The sequence below is a fragment of the Equus przewalskii genome, chromosome 16 (assembly GCF_037783145.1).
Source record: "Equus przewalskii isolate Varuska chromosome 16, EquPr2, whole genome shotgun sequence".
NCBI classification, from domain to species: Eukaryota; Metazoa; Chordata; class Mammalia; order Perissodactyla; family Equidae; genus Equus; species Equus przewalskii.
In genome coordinates, this window is record NC_091846.1 from 27,409,258 (window position 1) to 27,436,070 (window position 26,813).

At 37.2% G+C, this 26,813-nt stretch overlaps 1 protein-coding gene across 3 annotated transcripts in view; it reads left to right on the forward strand.

Moving 5' to 3' along the window:
- The window catches only part of EPSTI1 (epithelial stromal interaction 1), an 85,622-nt gene extending 59,643 nt beyond the window's left edge, over positions 1–25,979 (forward strand). For all 3 annotated transcript variants that reach the window (XM_070578380.1, XM_008534505.2, XM_008534513.2), the window contains 3 exons: positions 14,028–14,101; positions 18,932–19,031; positions 25,433–25,979. In XM_070578380.1, coding sequence (XP_070434481.1) covers positions 14,028–14,101; positions 18,932–19,031; positions 25,433–25,441 — 183 coding nt within the window. In that variant the 3' untranslated portion in view covers positions 25,442–25,979. The remainder of the gene's footprint in view (positions 1–14,027; positions 14,102–18,931; positions 19,032–25,432) is intronic.
- The last annotated feature ends 834 nt before the right edge of the window (positions 25,980–26,813 follow it).

Here is a 26,813-nt window from a genome sequence, read left to right on the forward strand (position 1 = left end):
TCTGATTACAAAATAAAACATAACCAATCACCGCTGTTTTTTAAACCAAAGATATATGAAATTACAAATAGTGTCCAGAGAATACTATAATGCACAACAAGGTAGGCAAAGTTATGAAACTGGCTTAAACAGTCACCTAAAAATACACATATAATAAAATGTAGAGATACACTACAGATTTATACAAATGTGTGAGGCGTTCCAAATGTTTTAAGCAAAACAAATCAGTGAAATGAATACAGAGCCTCCTAAGAAAAGTGCTTACAGGGTAGTCCTTAGTACAATAGGAAATTTCTGGTACAGTAACTGAAAACATTCAGTGTTGTGACTTGATGGTCATACTTGCCTTTAATACATAGGCTCAAATAGGGCCAGAAACTCCTCAGCATGGCATGAGAATGATGAAGATCAGTAGTTAGCTCCAAGGTGCCACTTCGTTCCAGATCCTTAGAAAAAGCAAAATAAATTATTCAACTAGTTGGAGGCCATTATCTTCCCCATCATTCCTGTTTTCCAACTTTTCTTCTTGCCGTGTTGGTGGTTGATAGATCCTGTTATTTCTAATATCTCTCAAATCTATTTCTTCAATTATGCAATTAACTTGAACTCTAAGTCCCATTTGGATTTCCTTGATTTGGTTTAGTTTGGTTTTTTCCTTATGTCATTGCTGCACAAGGTGATTTATTGCGGCAATTTCATGTAAAAATCACGTTGTGAAATGGACTATATGTACTAGTTGTTGTTGCTATAATTTGAACTTTTGAGTACTACCCTCCTCCCGGCAGTAGTCAACACCTTACTCGTTCATAGTTTCACCCAGCATTTGGTATAAATGACTGTGTCACTGAACTGTTTTGTGCATTGTAGATAGTAATTAAATCTCTGAAAGAAATAGTATAAGTTGTAAATTTAGTTATTAAGCTACCACATAAGCCATGAAGAAACCATGAAACATTTTTATCCTCTTGGTTTTTTTAAAAACAAATATGTTTTTCTTGTGACAAAAGCCTCATGAGATTGAAATTCACAATGGTAATTAGCAAGTAGAAGCTAAATCTAGTGTATACTCATGTTGTATTTTCGGTAATGTCTGCCAAATGACATGAAAGTGAGAATCTGTTTCTGTGATCTTTTAACTTAATACCAAGTCCTGAGCTACTTTCATACAGAGGAGAATGTGTAAGTCAGCGTAGATATGATTTATTTTAAAATCACTTCTAATGAATTTTAAATAGTGTTTTGTAAGGTTTGGTGTGTCTATTTGGAATGTGGAAGCCATTAAAAGTAGAACATTTCACAAAGAGAATGCTCAACAGATTAGAAAATCAGATCTGAGATTTAATTTTCAGGTTGACCAGTTATTTTAAACAGTGAAGATTAAGCTTTTTATTTCTTAATCTTGTGTTTCTTTTGAAGTTTAGACAAATATTGATACACATATATTTTCTGGTTATTGACTGGACATATTTTTATTATATAATCTTTTACAAACATTATTTCCCTTTACTTACTCTAGCTTTCAGTAAAAGGAATAACTTTAGCGTGGAGAAAATTCCATCCTTAGGGATTTCAGTAACAGTGGAATACATAAGGATACTTACCCATCTGTTCTACCTTGTTTTAGCTTCTCTCTCTTTTTGTTCAATGTGTTGTTGGAAAATGTCCACTGAAGGCTGTCCCTGATTGGTAGAGTCTGTCATTCCTTATCACTTCAAAAATTTAGTTTAAGAAAACAAGAAGGATCATCTTATGGTGAGAAGATCCAGAAAAAAAATACATTTGTATCATTGCATCTGTTTATGTGTTTGTTCATTCCATTCATCAACAAATATTCCTTGAATACCTACCTTGGAGTAATTCCCAAGTAGATCATCTAGGTTAAATTGAGATGACAGCACGTTTGTTTCTCTCTGTATGTCTCTGACTTCCACATTCTTCCATCATTCTGATCTCTGGGGACAGTAGGTTCTTCCTAAGGTTAATCTCTCAATATTTTATATTTGATTCAATTCTCGCTCCTTCTAAAAATTTGTTTATAATTCTATTTTTCTCCTATACCTTCAGTGTATTCTTTTCCATTGACTACTTCTTTTGTCAACAAATATGCTCACTCTTGCCATTTTAAAATAGGCCAACTAACCCTTTCCTTGATTCTGCTGTCTGCAGAGATAGCACCTTTTCTGCTTCTAGCAAATTACCTTTGTATTTTTTTTAAAGTCTTACTGTAATTACATCTTTATTACCCATTTAATCCTAATTCCTTATGTTCTGGTTTATATTCACAAATGCTCTGAATGAAACCACTCTCTCAAGGTAAAATCCTTTCTGAATATTCAATTCAGTGGGTTTTTTGCAATCCCTATGTCCTTGTAACTCTCTAACATTATTTAAAGCTCTCCTTTTTTGGCGTGCTCTCTCTCTCTCTCTCTCTTTTTTTTTTTTTTTGGTGAGGAAGATTGGCTGTGAGCTAACATCTGTTGCCAATCTTCCTCTTTCCCCCCCCCCCCAGTGCATATTTGTATATCCTAGTTGTAGTTCTTCTATATGGGACGCCATCACAGCATGGCTTGATGAGCTGTGTGTAGGTCCACGCCTAGGATCTGAACCAGCAAACCCTGGGCTGCCTAAGTGGAGCACACGAACTTAACCTCTATGTCCCTGGGCCAGCGCCGGGCTCTTCTTTTCTTACTGTATTATTTGGGTTGATCTATCTCAGAGTAAACTATCCCCCCAGTATATCTTCCTTCATTCATCTATTCATTCATTCTATCAACAAACATGTACTGAGGTCCTATTACTTGCTAATCTTTGTTCGAGGTGATGGGGCTTCAATTAAGAACAGGATAGACAGGGTCCCTGCCCTTCTGAAGTTTTCTTTTTAGTGGAGGAGATAGACAATTAAAAGGACACAAAGAAATAAAACATTGCACTTTTTATTTTACAGTGAGTAACCACTTTGCAGTAATTAATGCTGCAAAAAGAAATAACTTGTGCGTTGTGATAACTTCAGAATGGTGTATCCAATTATTGTTGATTGCTTACGTCTCTCCTAAAACCCACTTTTTAGTTTAGGTATCCATCCTGATTAGCATGGCCTGTGTTTTGGAGAAGGCAGACACACACCCCAGTGCTGGAGAGCCAATCCCAAATGGTCTAACTCGTCATGGGAGTTCCATTCTCCTTGCCTGTGGTTGGTTCAACCATGGATATGAGAAGTAGTGTCAACCAGTGAGACATATGGGAAGCCTGCCTTTCAGTACAGATTTTTATCAATATGAAGTATAATTCTCTTCTCATTAAGTGATTTTCAGCTTGATTTCTTGTTTATCTTGTCTGATTCTAATATTTTCTCCCCCAGCTTTTTTGTTGGAATTTATGTGGCAATTTCTTTTTCCATACTTACTTTTAACCTCTCTCTGTCACTTGGCTTAAATTGGTTTTCTAGTGATGAAAATGGCTGATTTTTCTTTTTCATACTCTTTTATACTCTTTTAATAGGCAAATTTAATATATTCTCATTTATTGTGGTTACTAGCATATTTGCACATGTTCTTGCTATATAATTTACTTTCTAACTATGTTTTCTATTTATTTTCTTGACTTTGAATTGTGTCTGTTCCATTTATTTACTTTTCTTCTCTTCACCCCTTCCTGTCATAAGATATTTCACTGTCTTTGTTTTTAATCTTGTATGGCTTTGGTTGGTCGATTTAATCTCAAAATATTATGTCTCACTTAAGTTCAGGGAAATTTCTATTTTCCTTTCATATTTCTTCCCCTATATTGTCTCTTTTCTCCATTTCTGGGCTATGAATCAAGTAGATTTTAGAAATTTGAGATCTGTTCTCTATATCACTTGTTTTTCTTGTACTTCTCTCATTGGCCTTTCTCATTGCCTCCTGGGAGAAACTTTTAGCTAGATCATCCTGCTCACTAAATTATTTCATAAGTTTCGATTCTGCTTATTTGGCACAAGTGTCGAATTTGTTTAATTACCAAAAATGCTGACTGACTTTTTTGTGGCAATATTTGACTTTATAAATGATGTATTCTTTCTGATCTCTTCACTGATGGTAATTATACAGACATTAATGTTTTCTATTTACTGTTTTAACCATATTTTTTCTTTCCATATTAACTTTTATCTCCCTGATTTTCTTTCTTAAGTGTTTGGTGATTCTCGGTTATTTTCTCCGGTTTCCTTGGGCATGCTGCCAAGTGGGGTACGCAGGAGACAGTCTTCTGGGTGTGGGGTAGCCTCTTGTTCTCCTTCAGTCAGTAGGCACCTGGCTCACTGTGCTGTTTCTCTGAGACCAGACACCCCTTCTCCATATGCTGTTTACCTGGTGGGCCATGTCAGTGCTGTCTGCAGTGGAGCGTAAGTGTGTGAGGGAAAGAGCCCGCTGCCAAGCTGCTCTCAGTGCAGTTCTCCAACTGATCAGCTTCATGACCTCCTCACTGTTCCCTCCCGAAGCTCCTTCAGAAGCACTGCTAACTCAGCTCCAGTTTACCCTGCACTTTTTTTTCTCTGTGTGATTTATTCTGTCTCCTTTCTACCTTTCAGGAGTTCAAAAAAATTTCTGATAGATTCAGTGCACTTACTAGTTTGCATGGTTATCAATTTTATATAGTCATCTGGAAAGTAAACAAACCAAAAAATAAGAAAATACTTCAATTACTGGGTGACAGAAAATTATTATAGAATCCATAAAAAATTATGGTGAAGGCGCTTTTTAGGGAATGCATGCAAAGCTGTACTTGGAGACGTTGTACTCAGAGAAAGAAAAATCATGACTTCTAAATCCAATCAGTACTAAAAAAAGAAATAAGCAGCCAATCCAAGAATTTAGAACAAGAACAATAAATGATACTGAAGGAAGTAATTAAGGACAGAAATTAATAATAAAACTTCAAGAAACAGCTGTTATAAAAATCCAACAGCTTGTTCTTTGGTAAGGTCAACAAAATAAACAAATCTCTGACAAGACTAATCAGGAAGAGATTAGTAAAAACATAAATATACAACATTAGAAGTGAGGATCTAGAACCATAGATTTAGAAAAGATTAAGTTTATATTACTATAGATAATACCATGCTAATAAATTGAATATGTGGATTAAGTGAATGATTTTATAGGAAAATATAAAACTCTAAAATGACTCAAAGAATTAAAATACATGAAGACAAATGAAAATGCAAGAGATTTCTAAAGTTTTCTAAGAGTTACTTTCCCCAACAAGCTAAACTTGGATCATTTTATAGGCAAAATCGTTCGAATTTTCAAAGAACAGATTTTTTTCCGATGATTTACAAATTGTTTTGGAACAAAGAAAAAGATGAAATAGTTTAGAACTGATGTTATTTAACTATCATCCCCATGATGTCACAACCTGATAAAGGGGTGCACACCCACACACACACAGAAACATATAGAGATTAATATCTGAAAGAAAATTCTAGTTAATGGGATTTTTCTCTTAAATAATTTACCAAGGCAAAGTAAGGTTTATTCTAGGAATGCAAAGATGACTAGCTATATATTATAGCTTTTTATATCTTATCACTGGAATGGGATAAGTCATGAAAAAAAGCATATGACCACCTCTTTATCTGCAAAAGAAAAAAAGGGCATTAATAAATTTTAACCTCTACTATCAATTTAAAAAAGAAACTATAGTGAACCGGAAAAAAAAGAATTTTCGTAACATAGGTATAGTATTCCAAACCAATAACTAACATTATACTCAGTGATGAAGCATTAGAACAGTGAATAAGATAAGGATATCAGCAACCCCTACCACTAACCAGTATTGTTCAGGAAATGCTAACCTAGTGCATCTCAAAGTTATTTCATGGAAATCTACCTCTCCCCACCCCCCTTTTAAGCTAAAAACTCTTAATACAGCGTGGAACGAGGTTTGGGAATTGTTTTAGCCAACTTGGTAAGACAAAAATTAAAAAAGGGAGCTTTTCTAATTATTAGAAATAAGTAATTATTTATGGATAAGAACAATTTGCCTATATAACCCAAGAGAATAAACTGAAAAATGATTAGAACAGGTGGAGTTAAGTAAGAGTTGGTTATAAAATATATATGAGAATCAACAACTTTCTCAAATATCAGCAAAAATTAATTGCAAAATGTAACGGGATAAAAAGATCTCATCAAGAAACTCTGTAAAAAAGAAAATTGCTCAATCCCTAAAAAAAAATAACCCATAAACTTTCCTGTGCTCCATAAGTGTCGATTTGAATGAAGCAGAGATGGATGACGCTCTCGGGTGGTAAAATTCAATATTGTAATAACTACTGTTCTATCCAAGTTAATTTGTGAGTTTAGTGCAATCCCAATAAAAATTTCAGTAGAATTTGAGGTAGTTTGAAAAACTATTTCTACATTTCAACTGAGAGAATGATCACAAGATTAAACAAGAAGCTTTCCAAAAATGTGGATAATTTGTGCATTTGCTGGGGCGAGGAGAAGTTATGCTATTAGTTGTTAAAAATTACTTCAAACTCGCTTGTCTTGCTGCTGATGAGAGGTGAACTGAAGGGCTCTTTGACAATGTCAAATTCTGAAGAGTTTCCTAAAGGTGAAAATATTAGATCTAAAAGATATATATCTATTCTGAGGAAATACTCAGAGATGCACACAAAATTTATGTACAAGGTGGTTTATTTTTAAAATGATGTTAATGGAAAGTTTGAAACAATTTGTTCAGTGATAGAGGATTTGGAAGATGTGAAGTCTGGCATATCATGCATCAATTACTACCATGTTTTAGTGACATAGGAATATGTTCACTTATATTAAAATAAAAAAAGGATTATAAAATAGAATATGGGTAAGTTTTGAAATCTACTTCCTCTTCTTATTGTACTTTGTACAAATTATTTCATCGCTCTAAGCCTCATCTGCTTTGTACGACAGTGATGTTGTTTACCTTATGACATTGTTTCTGGGATTAAATGAGAGAAAGCACATGGAGAGTTTACCCTAATGCCTGACGTGTGGTGAGCCTGCAAATGTGACCTGAGGTGATGACAACAACTTGTAATCTATGTGTATAAGTCAAGAAATGAAGGAAATATACTGACATGTTAAAGGAGCTTATCTCTGGAGGGGCGAGTTTTTTATGAGTGATCATTATGTTTTCCTTTATAGTTTCTATACTTCCTACGTTTTCCAGGATGAATAAGTAACTTTTATGAGAAAAAGTATTTTTTAAAAGTTAAAAGAAAGTTGATAGGAAATATTTCTGGGTGGGAGATAGAGAGCTGTGTGATTCAACGATTATTGTAGCTGGAAGCCTATTTCTTTTTATATAAAAATGATAGAACTGAGCCAGCCCTAGTGATTAAAGTTCTGTTCTCACCACTTCAGCAGCCCGGGTTCATTTCCTGGTCTTGGCACCACACCGTCTGTCTGTCAGTTGCCATGCTGAGGTGGCGGCTCACATAGAACTAGGCCTTACAACCATGCACTGGGTCTGTGGGGAGGAAGAAAAAAAAAGAGGAAGATTGATAACAAATGTTAGCGCAGGGTGAATCTTTCCCTGCAAAAAGAGGAGAAAGAGAAGAGCTAACAAAACCAGTAAAACAGGAGTGCACAATATTATTCTATTTTTTGACTCCTGTACTTTACACGTTAGTATTTACTTCCTTTGGTTTGGTTGGTCTTCTCATAATTTTTTAAGGTAGTTTCACTTTTTCTCGTAGCCCAGGCCGTCTTTGTCCTTCTGGGCAGAGGTATTACTGTGGGGGGCCACTGAGCAGTCTTCTCTAAACTGTCTCCCTCTCCTCCCCACCATAGCTCTTCTTCTGAATCACAAAACATTCAAAGGACGGGGTTCTTTAACTTCTGTGGCGTCAACGCTTCTGCTTCTGATCCTTTTCCTCAAGTTGAGAGATCATCCTCTCCTGGGAGAAGTTTGTCCTGCCTGGGTGATGGCACTCTAATGTTTACATGAAGCAGTCAAGCTGAACCGTGTCGGAACATGCCTCACTGGGATTCAGACATGATTTTAAAATGAGCCAATCCCAGTCTTCAATCGCTGCACTACAGCCTTGCTTTGGAGCATACCTTTCATTCTAGCCTCACCAGGTTTCTCAAGTGTCCGGGCTTGCATGCACCTGGTTGTTGTATAGTGGACCCTTTGGTAAATTGGAACACAGAAAAGCGATTTCTAAAACCTCTAGCAGGAAATGGTGATCCCTTTTCTTCTTGCTGTTGGGTTGGGCCCCTAGTAGAAATCTTGGTGCCTGCCTGCACCTCCCCAGCCCAGCCCCTCTTGAGAGTAGCCCTGGGAGGGTGGCAGGGGCAGTGGTGCCATTTGCAGTGTTGTCCTCATTTACCATACACCACTTGGCCAATGGCTACAGGAAGTTCTCTTGGCATCTCCAAGTGATATATTGTTTATCATATTACTTAAGTACCCTCTTTGTACGGAGCTCTGTGTGAATGCAGGGAGTTGTGTAGAGCAGTGAGAAGACATGCTCTCTTTCCTCTGGGAGCCTTCACGGATGCGCTTAAAATGTCGAACATCACCCAGGTACATTTGTTCCTTGTTCCTCTTGTTTGCATCCCTTCCTTCATATTCCCATGTCATGTTGCTTGAACTTGTGTTCAGCAATGCATTTCTTTCTGCTTTGTGTCATGGTTGTTTCTGGGTTTGTTTCCCTCATTATACTGTGATTTCCCTCAGGGTGGAGTTGTGTCTTCTTTGTATCTGTACCATCAGCATGAATCCAGGTATCTGGAAAATGGTTGGTGCTTAACAAATATGAATTGAGTGGGACAGGACTTGACAGTGTCTCGGATGCTGTGCGTCATGTCCCCCTGCTTAGAGCGTGTTGACTTTCTTAATGCCCAAAGCTCAGTTCTTGGAACAAGAATCACTTATTTTGTATCTGTCCCACTGTGTATTGCACTTCTGTGTGAGAACCCAGTAAATGAACCAAGAATATGCTTATAAGGCATGCAGACACATCCACAGTGGCTGTCAGTTCAGCAGAACTAATTAATTAGTTGAAATTATCCTTCGCTGTACCCAAGGAAAACCAGCCTCTCCCTGGTAAATACACTTTGCTATTTGTAGAATAATAATCCCAAGTGCGATGATGCCAGAGCCTTCTCTTCTGCCATCTGGAGTGATGTTCTTGCATGGTGACGCCTCATCAGCTGCCCGACCATCCCCACTTCCCTCCTGCTCTGTCTCCTCCTCTCCCCTGTCCTGGTCTCTGTAATAGGATGATGCTTGTTATTCTCTTCCCATCCTCTTTTCTTCCTCCCTAACAGTTCTTGGCTTCATAATGTAGTGTTTTGCTCTTTTACATCTTTAAGTATTAAAAACTATATATTTATTGGGATTTTTAAATGAATCAGAAATTGTGTCCCACGCAGATAAACTTCTGTTGACGGTATGAAGAAGTAATATATAAACATGGTTCAAAAACACTGTGTATGATGTTAAAACTTCCTTCCCCGTCCATCTACCCTCCATGATTCTCTCCTCAGTGATAACTACATTGGACATTTTAGTATGCGTTTTTCCATAAAAACGTTTTAAATATGGTATATGCCAGCATATAAAAGTTGAGATGGATGTGTGCGTATCTTTTCTGTTTATGTGGAACATTCCCAGGAGCACTGCTCTGAACCTTTTTATCACTTAATGTATCTTACAGATCTCTCAGGTGCTTCTCCCTCCCCCCATCTACCTTATTCCTTCTAACTGTTGCATAGGATTCCATTGTGTGGGTAGTCCACCTTATCATGCCAGTTCCTTATTAATGGGCATTAAGACTTTCTCTTAAACTTCTAGTGTTTCAGTAATACAACTGTGCCTATCCTTACTTATCTCTTACATCTTTGTACACTTATGCTTACATCTTGGAACACTTCTGTAAAGGATGTGTACATTTTACATGTTGATGGTTATTGCTAAACTGTCCTCCCAAAATTAAGTTAGTTTTCACTGATTTAGGCATTCTGCCAAAGTACTTGAATGTACCTGATTCTCTATGAAACTTTTCTAGTTTTTGCCAATATGATGGGAGAAAAGTTTTATCTCACTGTTCTGATTTATATTTCTTTGATTATATGTGAAGATGACGATTATTTTGAATTTATAGGCAACCTGTAGCTTATCTGTGAACTTCTTCCTATCCTTGGCCCTTTTTCTGTTGGTCGCTGTTTCCTTATTGATTTATATGAAGTCTTTAGCCACCGTTTCAGGTGTTCCTTGTGCCTCCAGCTGAAATAGTAACTGTGCCACTGACCCTCACATCAACAAGTTTAATCTTCTGCATAGGATTATGATCTGATATTCTTCTCACTTGTTTATGGGTTTCCTTTCTTCTAGAATATGAACTCTTAAGGAGCAAACATCTCATCTGTCTTGTTCATTGCTGTATTCCCATCACCTAGCTCAAAGCCTGGCTCATAATAAGCATTCAGATACTGTTGAGTGAATGAATGAAAGAATAATAAAATTAGCTTATGTGTCATAAAAATTCAGGTTTGGTTTTTTTTGAGTTTGTGTATGTTATTTTTTCCCAATAGAAGCTGTGAATTTTTATTCAGCCAAATTTATCAATTTTTAAAAATGATTTCTGGATCTTTCTCACTCCAAGTTGATAAGTAAATTTATCCAGGACTTCTTCGAAAACTTCTATGGTTCCATCCTTTAGGTTCAAATCTTAGACCTTTACAACACTTATTTTGACATGAAAAATAAAGGATATAGTTTTAATCTTTTTCACAATGGTTGGCTATTTCTTTATCATTCATTTTCTATCTCTCCTGCGTGACTTTAGCACAACTTTCTGGTAAGCTGCATTTCCACGGATTAGCTATTTTCCGGGACTCAATCAAATTGTCTTAATTACTGTAGTTTCATGATATGTTTTAATAGTTGGTGAAGTTGGTTCTTCTTCATTTCTTTTCTTTTTTTCAGAATTTTTTCATGGCTATGATTGCATATTTATTTTTTCCAGATAGACTTCAGGATCATTTTGCCAAGGCGGAAAAAATTATTTTAAAAATTATTGTAGAGAACTGTGTAATAATATACATATATGTACATAATATATGTGTCTTATAGTTCTTAAAAATCTATCTCATGTCCAGAACTGATGAGAATTTAATTTGTTTAGAGTTCATGTTATTAAACTTAGGATGGGCTGGATACTAGAAGTGGCTCATGGGAGAAATGGGTTAATGCGTGTGAGAAGAATTAGCATCCTTTGACAAGAGGGATTTAGGTTTGAGCTTTGGTTAGACATGTTCTGCTAGAACTCTTTAAGTGGGTCCTATAGTTCTGGATGTGGCTGTTTATAACTGATATGAGGAACTACAGACAAGTTATCCTTAATCTTAACTGCCTATTTTGGTTGCATCTTGCAGAAGATTATATACAAGAAAAATCTAAGCTCTAGTCTTTATTTTGCTACTAAAGAGCCATTTAGCTCTTGACAAGTTACTTAAAATGAGTCTCTGATCCTGTTTCCTCATCTGTAAAACAAGCATAACAGTGCTCATTTATTCACTCATTCATTTATCAAATAATACTTTATCTACTTGCCTATCTCTGTGAATGGTTGTGAGGATCAAGAAACAGAATTCTGGTAAAATTTTTTGTTTGAAAATGTTAAGGTCTTCTAGGTTAAACATTGAACTTTCAAAATATTTCATTTGCTTATCTCCAGTCTCTTTTCCAAATCCCACTAAAAAACAATAAAGGAAAAACATTTTTTTGAAAGGCATAAACCAGTAAGAACAAAAGAACAGGCCAGGACACTGCAGCAAAGAAAAGATATCAGCAAAATTTTGGAAGCTGGAAAGTAGAGTGGGAAAAGCCAGAACTCACCTGCAAGAAGCAGTAAGATGCCAAGTTGGAGCAGTCCTGATGCAACTCTGGAATTGGAGGCAGCTGGTGCCTCTGAAGGCTGGGGTTGAGAAGAGGAGGGTGAATTAGAAGTCTAAATGAGGAGCTGTAAGAACCCTGGAGCCCCTCTTCCACCATACGGGCAGTTAAAAAATGTTGTAAATGGGCCAGCCCTGTGGCCAAGTGGTTAAGTTCACACCCTCTGCTTCAGTGACCCAGGGTTTCCCTGGTTCGGATCCTGGGTGCTCATCCAACCATGCTGAGGTACCGTCCCACATAACACAACCAGAAGGACCTACAATTAGAACATACAACTATGTACTGGGGGACTTTGAGGAGAAGAAGAAGGGGGGAAAAAAAAAAGAAGATTGGCAACAGATGTTAGCTTAGGTGACAATCTTAAAAAAAAATATTGTAAGGATAAGGGATGAGGATGGTGATGTACTGGGAAGAAAGAAGTTGGGCTTGGGATGGAGGTAGTAATAGAGGCACAAATCTTTTCTGTAGTAGGAAGCCAAAAGATAATACAGATTTTTAAAAAAGGAAAAAAGAGATTATGCATGCTATTAAGGAGATAATTGACAGATGAAACCACACATAGGAGTTGAAAATGATTGGAGGTGGTGGTGAGGGGGAGGACTGGAGCTTTTTTTATGGGTAGTACTAATAAGTAGTACTGTTACTTAGTAGACTTTTAAAACTATGTACATATAGTGACACAAATTAAAATGAAATGAAAGACTTTATGCTATTGTAGAGAAGTGAGTCTCTAGCACAAGACTTGACATCTAGGTGGTTAATATATACTTGTTGAATTGTTGAATGGATATTATTCAATTATTTAGAAAACTCTCTAATTTTTCCCTTGTTGGTGTTAGATGAGAGTTAGAATTAAATAATGTACTTTAGAGATTCATTAGTAATGTATTGGGAATATCACAGTATAAGAAACCAGTCTTTCTATTTTGGAGACTGTGGAATGTTGGAAGGCCTTGAATAGTTAAAAAAATAATAAATAAATAAATATACATATATATATATATCTGAACTTTGAACTTTTTTATACTTTTCATCAAGGGAGTTTTGGGGTTGAAAAAAATACATGTAGGCACTGGCTCCATGGCCTAGTGGTTAAGTTTGGCACACTCTGCTTCAGCAGCCCAGGTTCGGTTCCCAGGTATGGACCTACACCATTTGTCAGTGGCCATGCTGTGGCAGCGACCCACATCCAAAATAGAGGAAGACTGGCATAGATATTAGTTCAAGGAGAATCTTCCTCAGCAAAAAGAAAAAAAAATGCATATGTTGGTATGTGTTTATCAAGACTTGACAGTATTTTCTCTATCAAAAAATCTCTGTCTCAGGCACTAACTTATGACGTGGGCCTGATAATTCTCTTCTCGCTGTTTTTGTCTCTTTGAAATGGGGTTAAAATTCAGTCTGCCTCAAGGTAGACAGTTGGGTATTATAGAAATCTTGGCACCCAGTCCTTTGGTTTAATATTGTAAACAGAGTAACTGAGTTTGGAATTTGAGTTGCCTCTTCCAGGATGGTAATCAGCATGACAGAAGCTAGAGATTTAGTTGTAGGAATGTGATCTATTTGAAGCAAAGTATCCCCTCCAGGGAGTCCAAAGTTATGCTCCTATTAGAAGTAACTAGTCAATAATAGGTGAGCGATTATTCTCCAGGATGGAGGATGTTGTACTAACAGAATTTCACTACAGAATTGAGTCCAATATTTATTTGTAGGTTGCTACAAATTTATTGGGAAAGAAATGCTAAAGAAATACCAAGAAATGGTTTTGTGTGACATTCCTTAAGGAACTAATTTGATTTGTTTTTCTTCATAAGACACACATGAGTTTGACTCCCATTGTGTTTTCTTCTGTGTGTATTTTACCTTTTGGTCTAATATCTTGACCATGCATTGGCTTTTTAATCTCTCTCACAGAGCTATTGTTTGACTAAGGCACAATTATTTTTGCTACCTAGTTATATAAGAAAATAGTTTCACATGGAAATGGTACTTCAGTAAAAGTTTCAGAAATGAAATATTGTACTACCTAAGCTTAAATATGTAATCGATTTAGGCGTTTTCTGTATAACCATGTACTGAAAACTATATTTTGTTCCTAGAGTGAATTACTGGAATTAAAGCGACAACAACAGGAGGAAGAAAGAACCCAAACCTGGCAGACTGAGCACAGGAGGTATAAATGGTTAATAAAATAAGCATTCTTGGTAAAAACATTTACTTATAAAGGTTTCACAATGTTTTAGGAAAACACTATAGTGATAGTGAATGTGGTTTTGGAATCTATATCACCTTTATAATCTTTATATTATTGGGGTGTGGTGTGTGTGTGAGGGATACCAACTGCCACATATTGGATATTGTGTGTGTGTGCACATATGTGTACATATTTACACACACGCAATATCCAATTTTTCTGGATAGATGGCATAAATTCATGTTAGAAAACTGAATCATGCTCTCAAGCTCTGTGTTTATTCATGATATATTTAATTTGGCTTCCATAGGATGAAGCATCTTAATCCTTTGAGATGATGCTTTGCTGTTTGTAGACTACTTTAGAATAATTAGACTAGTACAGATGGTGAGATACCCATACTTGAACACAAAAGTTCAGACACGAACTACCATTAAACTTGTTTTGCATTGACTAAGGTATTAGGGGAAAAAAAACCTTAAAATAGAATCATTATGTAATTTTTAATAGCTCAAGTACTCTCTATCTTATTCCTAATATCAGATGTTAAGACTACTCAGTGAAATATCATGTTGATGATGGGACAGTGCTAATAACCACTATGTTGTCTGTCACTGTTATGCTAGAGTTTTCCCAAGGGGCACTTGGGTTATTTGAGCTTATTGCAGTGCACTTTAGTGTCTCAGGAGAAGAATTCAGTGTAAAGGCTTTCATGATTTAAAGGAGCACATTCTTCTTTTGAAACCGAGTGGCTTCTTTTATGTCTTTCACCTTTCCACTCTCGCTGGCTTGTATTTTTAAACCATGGTGGTTTCATTTTGTAAATGAGACTTTAAAGAGCATTAACGGAAGCTCCCGGTTTTGCTGGAACCACTAACTGTGGATTGGTGCTCATGTTGTTTTGGCTGGATTTTGCTGCTCCCATAGTCTGGTCAAAATAGTTTTAAAATGTCAAGTGTGAATTTATGTCTTCTTCTCTGATTATGAGGAAACATCAGAACTCTGATACACTGGTTAGGCTATTTTGTTGAGTAAAGGGGGACTGTTACTGCAGCCTGTTTTTTATAAAGTAGCTCATAAATTGGTTTAGCCCTTTTTCATTGGTTTTTCTCATTTTCTCTTTAAAAATGTTTCCATTAAAAAATGTGATATTATATTAACTGGTTATTTGTGGTAGCTGGTCATTTTTCTGAATTTCTGAGGATTAAGTGGATTGTAAGGCTTTAAGCATCTTAAAGATAGTGATATGTCACATTAATAGGATCCATTGCTAAGAAATTAATCTTCAACAGGCACCCAATAAAAACACAAGTTATTTGATTAGAGGTGGAAAGGATTACTTTTCTATTGTAGGAACCTTAACCCTCACTCTTTAAATTTATTTCCATACTGCTGAATACCTAACTATTGGTGGAGCTATCTATTTTCTACACTTTATTTTCTCTTTCTATTGATTCTAGTTAAATGTAGATTCAAATTTAATCCAAAAGGATATCTCTCTGGATAGTAAACTCAGTAATCAGTTTTGAAATAACCGATCAAGTCTTTAAACATGTTTTATAGTTTCAATCAGTAAAGCTTATATCTGTATTGTCCCTTAGAGTTTACAGTGAGCTTTGCCATGTTATCATGAAAATACTCATTCGGTAGCCTGTTAATGAATAAAATAGCTGTGTCCAAAAGCATGAGCTGGGTAGTATATGTGTAGGGGACATAAGTTAGGTTTTCTCCAGGGACATAATTTTATTGGAGTCAAAAAAAAATGTGCTTTCACTGTTTAGAAGTTTATATATCAGAAAACTCACCCCTGAGTTTTATAACAGAATGCTTGTGGGTTTCCTTACAATCTTCTCAATGCATCCTAAAATGACTGAGCACAAGTGCACTGCACCGGACCCAGTGTAAGTTTTTGAGTAAGAGAAAAATTAGAAACTCCAGAAAGAAAAAACAGAGCAAGGAGGGTCATGGGAGTCAAGGACTTGCAAGGATCTGGGCCATGAACTGAAAACTTGAATAAACTGAATTGATACATTGAAACTTGAACCATCTTTGAATAATAGTTTTTATCCAAATTAAGCCCTAGAAGAAAATCCAGAAGACTAATTTGACACCAATAAAATGTATGTACTTTCTAAACCTAGTAAACAAAAATATAAACTAGTACTTCTTTTTTCCTGTTTGAATTCTTAATAGGAATTGAGAAAAACAATTTCTTTACCACTCATGATCTCTGGTTGACCCATACTGCAGTGGACATTGGCCAGTCGAGAACAATCCTAAAGTGCCAAGGAGAGTTCAACCACTGTGCTGTGTCCTTTTAGTAATTGATACTCAAAAATGCATTGCATCACCTCATGTATTCATGACAAGCCATCAGTCTTTGCAGTGTTTGGGTGAACTGAGGGAAGTTCACAGTGAGCTGTTTTGCAGCCCACGCTGACCACCGTTGGTGGTTCCACAATACAGCTGCAGTCACAGAAGCAAGAGTTGGGGACCATGCACCTGGATGATTCATTCATTCACCTTTTACATATCAGAGTACACTCTGAAGGCTTTGTTTTGGGCACTGGAAATTGGGGTAAACAAGGAAGAGAAAGTCCCTACCACATGGAAATTACAATCTGGAGGAAAGAAACAGAAATCAACAATTTAACAGCGAGATTATTTCAGACAGTGATACATACTGTGAGGACCACCTCACAGGGTGATGTTAAGGGAGGGATTGGAGGCAATAGGTCTTCAATGAAGAAGTGACATCAAAAAACAGGAGCCACTCACGTAGAGATCAGAGGCCAAAACATATACCTGGATGCTACATCAAAAGGATATTATCAGGCACAAGAACAAACACAAAGGTCCTAAAGTGAGAGTGAGCTTGGAATTTTTGAGTCTCAAATGATTGGATTATAGATGTGGAGGAAGAGAATAGTATGAAATGGTGTAGGAAAGGTAGGCAGGAGCCGGAAAATACAAGATTTTGTAAGCCAGTGATTTTATTCTGAGACTGATGGGAAGCCATGGGAGGGTTTTAAACAAAAGGGAGGCATGATCCGTTTTATAATTTAGTAAGGTGGTTGTATAGAGAATGGATTAGTGAAGGCAGGAGGGGAAGTAGAAGCAGGGGGAGAGAGAACAGTGATTTGGACTAGAATGGTGGCCATGGAAAGAAATGGGTGAATTCAGGAGGTGTTTAGTGAGTAGAGCCAACAAGACCACTTGTGGTTTGGATGTGGGGTAGGGTGGGGGATATTGAAGGAAAGCTGCTCTTTGTTACTGACAAAAAGACTGGATAAAAACAGCCCTTGGCACATGGGCTTCCCAGAATACCATCGTTGTGTTGTTTAGGGGTGACCAGACTCAGCTTTCTCTTCCTTGATAGTCAGGTCTCCAGCTCAGTAAGATACTGTTGAATCTGCATGCTGAGAGGTCTAGAAAGGGCAACACAAACATCAAGCTCTACAGTGACCCAGGATGGCCAGAATTTGGCACTTGGGTAGATTTTATGGTGAGAGGAGAAAAAGCTTTATGATAACTAAGATGTAACCACTGTCTGATGGACTTAGGGTTGTTGAGAAAATAGCAACCCAACAAGCCAGAGATCAAATTGGGTCAACATGCAGTTGGCATTTTCGCTAGCCCTGAGCAAGCACAGACAGGCAAACAAACCCAGCCTCAGACTTTGCTCCCCAGCAGTCATTTTTCCTTAAAGTTCTCAAATCTCCCATGTCATTGCCTCATCCCCCACCATGACCAGATTCTGCTCATCTTCATGGCAGGAAGGAGGCAAACGTAGCTGGGTGCCACCCCCTCTTCCTTCCACAAGCATGTATTGAGTGGCTGCTGTGTGCCAGGCACTGTGCTTCTGCCAAGATGCTTATCTTCTTAATGACACTGTTCCACAGTAATCTGTTGACATCATAAGGTACCTATTACAATGCTGTTTCTCCAGCCTTCACATCCCTGACTCTACTCAGCTATACGTGGGCAACTCAGAGCATGAGGTTGCCTTTATTTTTTTTAATTAAAAAATTGTAATATGTAACACAGAAAAGTCCATGAAACAGACCTTTAGAATGCTTAATTGTAAAATTAACACCCAGGTAGCCAGCTGCAGAAGCAGAATATAGCCATCATCCTACAGCTGAGCCCATCCTGACCCTTAAGAGAATCACTTTCTCGCCTTTCTTTACAGTTTTACCTCATATACGTTAAACTTAATTTCTGAAATTTGTTCCGTCAAGTATGACCGAACATCAGGGAAAGATGTACCCATTTCTTCTTTTGAAAGCTTGGCTTCCCACTTCTGATATTTCTCTTTTCCCGTACTCTCTTCCCGTTGTCCTTCTACTTTTCACTTGGGAGGCTTGCTTTAGTTAGGAAGACTGGCAGTGGCGTACAGGGTATATGAGAGAGATGTCTGTCTTATTTTTGGTTTCTCTTCATGTTTTAGTTCTTGCTGAAGCTTCCATCTTTCCTCAGCCTCTGGGGTTCACATCTTGCATGGCCCTTAGTTGACGCTTGTTTGGGTGACTAAGGTTCTTTCAGAACTGGTAGAAGGTGGGTGAGTGAAACTCTGAAATTAAGAACTTGTGCCCCCTTTGGCCTGAGCCAAGACTGGCACCAGCTCCAGCAAAGGGCTGTCAACAGCATGTCATATGGTTAATGTGAAAAGAAGTTTCTGTAGATTTCTTCTGAGCTGAAGCGGGTAAGCAATCCCCACAGTCAGTTCATAGAGCAAGTTCGGTTCTCAAAAATCTCTCAGCCCAGTAGCAAGCTTTTCACTCACACACATTTTTCATTGTTTTAAAGGGTAAATAATGCTTTTCTGGACCGACTCCAAGCCAGAAGTCAACCAGGTGGCCTCGAGCACTTCGGAAGCTATTGGAATATGAATACTGGTAACAGCTGGGTGAGTTTTTTCTTTTCTCAAAAAAAATCTTTCAAAGTTGAAAAATAAAAACAATGAGAATTTAAAAAATATGTTGTGGCCTTCTCCCTAGGTATCATTTTTTTGGTGTGCTGTTCAGCTGTGTGATGGGCAGTCAGCCAGGGTGATTACTGTAAATTCCACAATAGCTTCTAAGAGAGGAAAAAGTCCTGATTTCAGCTCCGGCCAATCAACATAAAAAATGACACCTGCCCGTTGCTCGCAGTGTGATTGCCTGGACTGTAAGGCTTTTTATCACCTCTTGCCCAGACCTGCAACAAAAACAAATGAACGTTTTTTTTTTCAGGAAGATTTTAGGTGAAATGTGGTTATAAAAACAGAAAACATTCTCTAGTAATATATTCTTTCAGTGAAACTGGCACATCAAAGAAACCAGTATTTAATTTTTCACTACAAAATGATTTTTAAAAAATCCCTACAGCAAAAGATACTTTTTGAAAATGAAATATCCTTACAGATTTCTGTGAAGAAAACCTTGCAACTGTGTTGTGATATGTGTGTAATGTGTTTTGCATGCACAATCTATGATTGGACCAGCACCAAAGCTCAGGAATGTATATAATTGTGGGGTTTGCAATGTGTAAAGAATCGAAGCTAACTACAGGAGGTTTTGCAATTTAATTGAAGCCCAAGTGCATTTATACATATTCAAAAAATGAAGTAGATAGAAATCTTTACATTGGTAAAATACAACAAGAGAATTGAGTGCTTGCCGACCTGGAAACTCTAGAGAAGATCACCCTTTAACAAATACTCATGGACAAAAGATCATTTTTCAGAAGACAATCTGTTAGAAATCTTGCATGCATATTTCCTTGAAAGGCATATAGTAGTTGAAATTTATGGACAGGTTTCACAAATGTGTATATAGTGAAGATGAATGAATATAGGCAAATTTGCAGAGAATGCATCCTGGACGCGTCTGTCCATATGTATGCTCACGTGTATCACTATGGCGTTCAGAATAGAGACAATGTGGAAGAGAGAGAAAAGAATCAAATCACAGTATCTTTGCATCTTGTGTTACATTTGACAAATTAGTGACTTATTCTTAAGAGTGTATGAGTAGGAATCATGTGGAAAATGGAATATTGTGAGTTTAAGACGTTATCCAAGTTCACAGAATTTACAAGTGGTGAAATGTGATTGAAACTCACATTTTGGACAGGACTTGGAAACTCGCTGCACATTTTCTCCTCTACTTAACAATTCCCCTAATTTAGAGAGTACCTAGAAAAATACCTAGGCTTGAGGGGAAGATGATGGGAGAGAGTAACTGAATACTGCATGGGCTGCCACTAAGGGAATGAGGGTTGGGGAATCTGGCTCACCATTGGCTATCAGCAGCCTTATGTAAAGGAGCTATAAGTCTCTGCTGAGATTCCTCACAGATAGAAAGAGAAGAACATCATTTTCCCATGATGTGCTGTGAGTGAGGATGATTGAAGTTTCCTTAGTAAGACAGGCATATCCAAGTCCAAAGTGGTTATTGGCTTTTCCCTTGCTTGAAAGAAGCAGTGACAGAAAGGTGAGAACTTCCTCAGGCTCCACCTCCACCTCTGCTTACCTACAAACATCCCTCTATGACTGCTTTTTCTTGGGGACCAGATTCTCTCTCCTCCAGCAACTAGGCGAATTTGTCTTAACAATACATACCCCTCTCTCCTGAATTGCCAAATGTTGCATCTCAACTAGAAAATTCCCAGCAACATAAAATATAAATAAATGAAAATTATAGTGATACTCCCTTCCCACTTGCTACTGTCCTGTTTCCTTTTTCCTGTTTAGAGCAAAACTTTAAAAGGGGTCAGAGCCGGCCCCATGGCCTAGTCATTAAGTTTGGTGCACTCCACTTCAGCGGCCTGGGTTCAGTTCCTGGGTGGGAACCTACACCACTTGTCAGCAGTCATGCTGTGGCAGTGACCCACATACAAAATAGAAGAAGACTGGCAAGGGATGTTAGCTCAGGGCTACTCTTCCTCAGCAAAAAACCAAAAAACTTCAAGAAGTATCTATCCTAGCTGTCTCTAATTTCTTTCCTTTCATTCCTCTTAAACCCACTCTAATCAGAATTTAGACTTTATTAGTTCAACCATAATGCTCTTGTCATGGTCACTAACAATGTCCATATTGCAGAATCCAATAGTTATTTCTCAGTCTTCATCCTTTAACCATCAGTATCATTTGTTATGGTGACTCACTCCCTCCTTTTTGAAACTCTTTACTTGGCTTCTGGGACACTGTACTCTCCTGGGTGTCCACCTGTCTCAGTGGCCACTTCTTCTCATTCTCCTTTACTGATTCCCTGTATCTTCCTCTCCTCTCAACTTTGGAGTGCCTCAGGGGGATCCACATTGAACCACCTTCTTTACTTTATGTTCACTTAATACCTTAGTGACCTCATTTGTTCTCATGAAATTAAATACAATTTTATGCTTATTACTCCAAAATTTCTATTTCCAGCCTAGACCTCTTCCTTCAGACTTGCATATCCATTTGTCTACCTAAAGTCTCTACTTGCAAGTCTAATAGACATTCCAACCGTAACATGTCTAAAACTTAACCTTTGATCCACTTTACCCCAATGCTCTATCTGCACTTTTTCCTGTTTGCATAATGGTACAACCCATCTCTCACATCCCCCCCCGAGCTGATCCATCAGCAAATCTTCTTGACTCTTCCTTCAAAATGCATCCAATCCAACAGTTTGTCACCACCTTCGCCACTATTATCCTGCTTCCAACCTCTACCACTGCTCATCTAGATGCTTGAAATAGTCTCCTAGGTGGTTTCCCTGCCTCCACACTTACCCACCTGGAGTCTATTCTTAATATGAGAGTGATCTGTTTGCAACAGAAGTCAGATTCTGTCACTCCTCTGCTCAAAACCCTCCGATGGCCACCATAACTCTCCAAATCGTTTGGAGTAAAAGCCAAAGTCCTTACAGTAGCCTACCAGGTACTAAATGGTCCAGACCCCACTATACCCCTCTGGTGCTCTCCTCCTACTGCACTTTGTCCTCGTTCCTCCTAGCCACACTAGCCTTCTTGCTGTTCTTTGAAAACTTGAGAAACTCACTGGTCTTACCTGACAGTTTTGTACTGGCTGCTTCCTCTACAGTCTTCTCCAAAATATCCATATGATTTGTTCTCCTTCAAATATTTTCTTGAATTCTACCTCTATGAGGTTTCCTTGGCCCTCTATTTAATGCTGTGATCTGTGCCCTTATCCCTGGCTCTTACCATCCACTTTCTGGGCTCTACTTTTTTATTTTCCACAGCACTGTGAAACTTCTAAAATAATTTTCTAACATGATTTACTCATATGTTTTGTTGACTGTCCATCACAGCAGGGCCTTTTGGTTGTTTTGTTCACTGATCTATCCCAAGCGTAAAACAGTGACTGGAACTTAACTGCACTCACAGGAAACAGGTTGCTGCGATTAAGGGTCACAAACACAACTGAGGGATTTAGAACCAAATGATTTGATACACTAAAATGATTATATACTGAATTTAAAATAGCTACATATAAAACATTTGATGGAATAATATTGGATTTGAAACAATGAGCAAAAACGAGACAAAGACAACCAAGAGAACTTGCAAAAAGAACAAACCAGAACTTGTAGGAATAAAAAACATAATCTTTGAAATTATAGCTCTCAATGAATTCATCATAATAAAAGGAATACAAATTAAGAACTAAACCAAAATACCGTTTTTCATCTATTATTTGGTGAAAAAAACAAAAGCTTGACAAATTCTCTGTTGGCGAGGCTGTGGAGAAACAGGTTCTTTCGCACATTATCGGTGGGAATTCAAAATGATACAAACACTTTCAAGGCTGATTTGTTACTGTCTTCCCACAAAATAAAAACCAGGCCTAGACATATTACAGTAAAGTTCTACTAAACGTTCAAGGAATATGTTATTCTAAATGTTTAGCAAGTTATTCAGATAAATGGAAAGGAGGAAATATTCCCTAAAAGGATTAAGCCAGTGAATGTAACTTTGAATCAAAATCAGACAAAGATTATGCAGAAAAAAAAATGATAGACCAGTCTCACTCATAAACGTAGATTCAAAAACATCACAAAATTTTGACAGATTTAATAATGGATTTTTAAAAAACATAATGTATCCTTATCAAATTTAATTTATCTCAAAATGAAAGCTTGGCTTATTACAAATGAACAAATGAAACAAAAAAACTCAGATAATTCACCTCATAAATTATAGGGAAAAGACCATATGATCACCTCAGTAGATACAGAGAAAGTATTTGATCAATTTCAATACTCATTTGTGGTAAAAACTTCCAGCAAATTAGGAATAGCAAGGAAATTTCTTTAGCTAATAAAGGGATCAAAAATTTATAATAAAATATATCAAAACCATTTCCTTTATGGATTAAAAAGGAAAAAGTTTATAAATCACAGATACAGTTATCTACCTGGAAAATACAAAAGAATTTATGTTTAAATTGTTAGAATAAATAAGGGCCCAGCAATGTTGGTAGATATAAGATCAGTATATAAAAATTAACTTTGTTTCTGTACATTGAGAATAAACAAAAAAATTAATAAAAAGATCCAATCAAAGGTATACATAACCTTTTTAAAATATAAAACATAGGAAGACATTAAGGAATAAATAAATGGAGAGTTATACCTTGTTAATGAATAGGAATGTGCTCTCCAATAATCTAGAGATTTAATTAAGTTCTAATCAAAGCAAAGAAGCAAGAATAGCCAATTCACTCCTAAAGATAAAGGAGACTACATGGAGACTTATTCAATATTTAATATGCTATGGAATTGGTACAGGCAGAACCAACCATTTCTGGAATTTTGATGTATGACAGAAGGAGAGCACATCGCTGAGGGAAAGGACTCTTCAACAAATGCTGTTGGAACAATTGAGTACCCATGTGAAAATAGGTCCTGTCCTAACACCACTCATAAAAAATCAACGCCAGGTAGATTAAAGTTTATAGATAGAAAGGAAAACTTTTTTAAATTTTAGAAGAGAATAGACTATAAAATTGAGCTGAGGCAGATTTCATAAGACCTAAAGTATAAACCAAAAGGAAATGATCAACATGTATTAAAATAAAACATGTGCTCATTAAAGGACATCTTACAAAAGTAAGAAAAGAAGCCATATACTAAACTTTTATCCTGGACATGTTTTGTAAATAACAAGTGGACAAAATGTCAGTATACAGAATATGTTAACAATGTGTCATTTACTTAGAAGTTGATAGATGATGATTGAACTCCCCAAGGAATGAGAGAGGAGAGCTGTGCCCCAACTCACAGAGTGGGCTTGGAGGAAATATTGGAACCAGTAAAAATCTAAAGACAGAGAAGGAAAGGAGGAAGGCAGACAATGTGATAAGACTATGAATAAAGTCAAGGAAAGAAAAAGTTATTTCTTGAAATACCATACAGACACTTAAGCCGTAAGCCTTTGATAAGTGTATATTGGGTAGACAAATTAGACTGGTCTTTATTTTTAGGCCTTTTTTCATTTAAATCACATTCTTCTCATATTGTTTAATATAAACTTGTTTGATCATTTGAAATTAATTTTATGTTTAGAAAATGGATTTTGGTTTTCTAGAGTCTTTATTGGTTTTCCTGATGTACCTAGGGTGGGACGTTTAAAAAATCCCGTCAAATGATCTTTTCTCGGATACCAGTAGGTACAACCCTTTGGGATCTTGTGGAAGCTCTAAATCCTGTGTCTTCAAGGGCAGTTAAGCTTTTGTCATGACCTATGAGGCAACCTGAATTGTCATTTCTCAGGGGTTAGAACAGCAAGACTGAATCTCGAATGTAGCTTGGCCCAGCATTGCATTGCAGGAACTTAATGGCGATTTCTTGACCCTTTGCACATGACTGGGGGGAGGGGACTCATTTAGTCTATCTCTCTTCCTCAAGGTCCCCTTAGATGTCACCTTCCTGCTGCATAAAACAGTGCAACTCTACTCTATACATTTCCATTTAAATTGCTCTGCTCCACACTGCGTTCGTCCTGTCCTTGCTGTAACTATGGAGGGGGGGTGACAATATTTATGAACGCTATTATTTGTGACCCATGTTAGCCTATCTCTCAGAACACAGCTGAGGAGCTGTCACTCAAGCCATTACAGTGTTGACAGAGACTGTTTTGTGAATCGAATGCAATGGGACTTGAGAATGAAATCATTTCACTGGGTCTTTAAGTCGTTAAAAAATTGTCATTTAAGTCCAGCGTAGGTGAGAGTGTTCTTTGAAGGGACTGCATTTTGGTACCACAGAGGCTTCGAATTTTGTTTTGCTGCTTGTAGTAATTCTTGTTTTCTTTTTCTTCCAGGATATATGAGAAATATTTACTTACATCTGGCATTCATCAACTGACCTTGAAAACCCTCACGAGAAGCTTTTCCTTAATGCGATTTTGTTCGTCCTCACTGTTTTTACCTTGACTTCAACTGCCCACCCATTCAGCTGAGCAGCTGGGGATGACTGGTTTTTCTCTGTCATTATTTACACATATTTGCTGGAGCTGATTACTGAACTCGTATTTAATCTCTACTGCCAGTGAAATGTTACATTATTTTTCTGATTGGTTTCGCCTCTTATTGGAAGTATAATTACAGCAATGTTAGTAGGATAGAAAAGGAGGGAATCATTTGAGGCTTTCAGGTTAGCAAGAGCTATGGGCGTCACATGCTTGTTCTCTCCAAGCAGCTAATTCTTATCTACTTCTCAGATCAGGTTTGGGGGAGCTTTGGCATCTTTTTAGATTTTAATCTCTATTTTCTTAATCCAGGGTACAAATGTGAGCAAAAGAAAAAAAGAAATCTTTTATACTTTTTTAAACAAATTTATAAATAAATTTTGAGCTACTTCTGTATAAATGGTTTGTTTTTATTTTTAATGAAAAGCTCTTGAGTTGTTTCTCTTAAGAGGTCTCATGTTTCTATTTTCCTTAACTGTCCAAACAGATCAAATGTAGTACGGTAATCACTAGTGGATCTGGCTCTGGTCTTGATTTACTTACTAATACTCTTCCTCTGGTTTCTCAGAGTGGGACAGTTAATTTCCTGAAGGGCCTTTGTTTCTGTAAAAATCAACTAGACGCAAATGGAGATACCGCGTGTGGGTTTTTTTTAGGTGTTTTGGAAACTTGTCTTTGCTCTATGCAACCTATTTCCTGTAGCTAATTCAGTAAGCTTTCCTATTCTAGTTTTATGACTTCTACTAGTTTATAGACCCTAGAGTGCTAGAATATTGGTTTTCTATGCTGTATACTCCAGCCCCCTCTCCTGTGTTATAATGTTCTATAGGAGAAGCATTGCATTTAGACTTAGAATGAAGGTTGGAAGAGCAAATAATTTTTGCAGCTGGACAACTAATAACACTTTGCAGCATTAAGAGATCTCCTGTGTTACCAATCACTCTGTTGAAATTAACTTTCCAAACGTGTATTCAGGGAAACACTGGGACTTCAGGTTCTTTGGCCAAGACTGAGGGGCTCACAAAAGGGTGGCAAGGGTGTAGTATAGAAAGGGCTGCATTGGGTGGGGGTGGTGGTGGCTGAGAACAGATGGTGTTCAGCTAGTTTCTCTGGAGTAAATAATGCAGATGCTCTTGGTTTTTCTCTCTCCTGCCAGCTGAAGCTGCGTTAGTGCTGTTGACACCAGTATAAAATGTTTGGTCCATTTGAAATCTTTGTCATTGCCTAATATGGG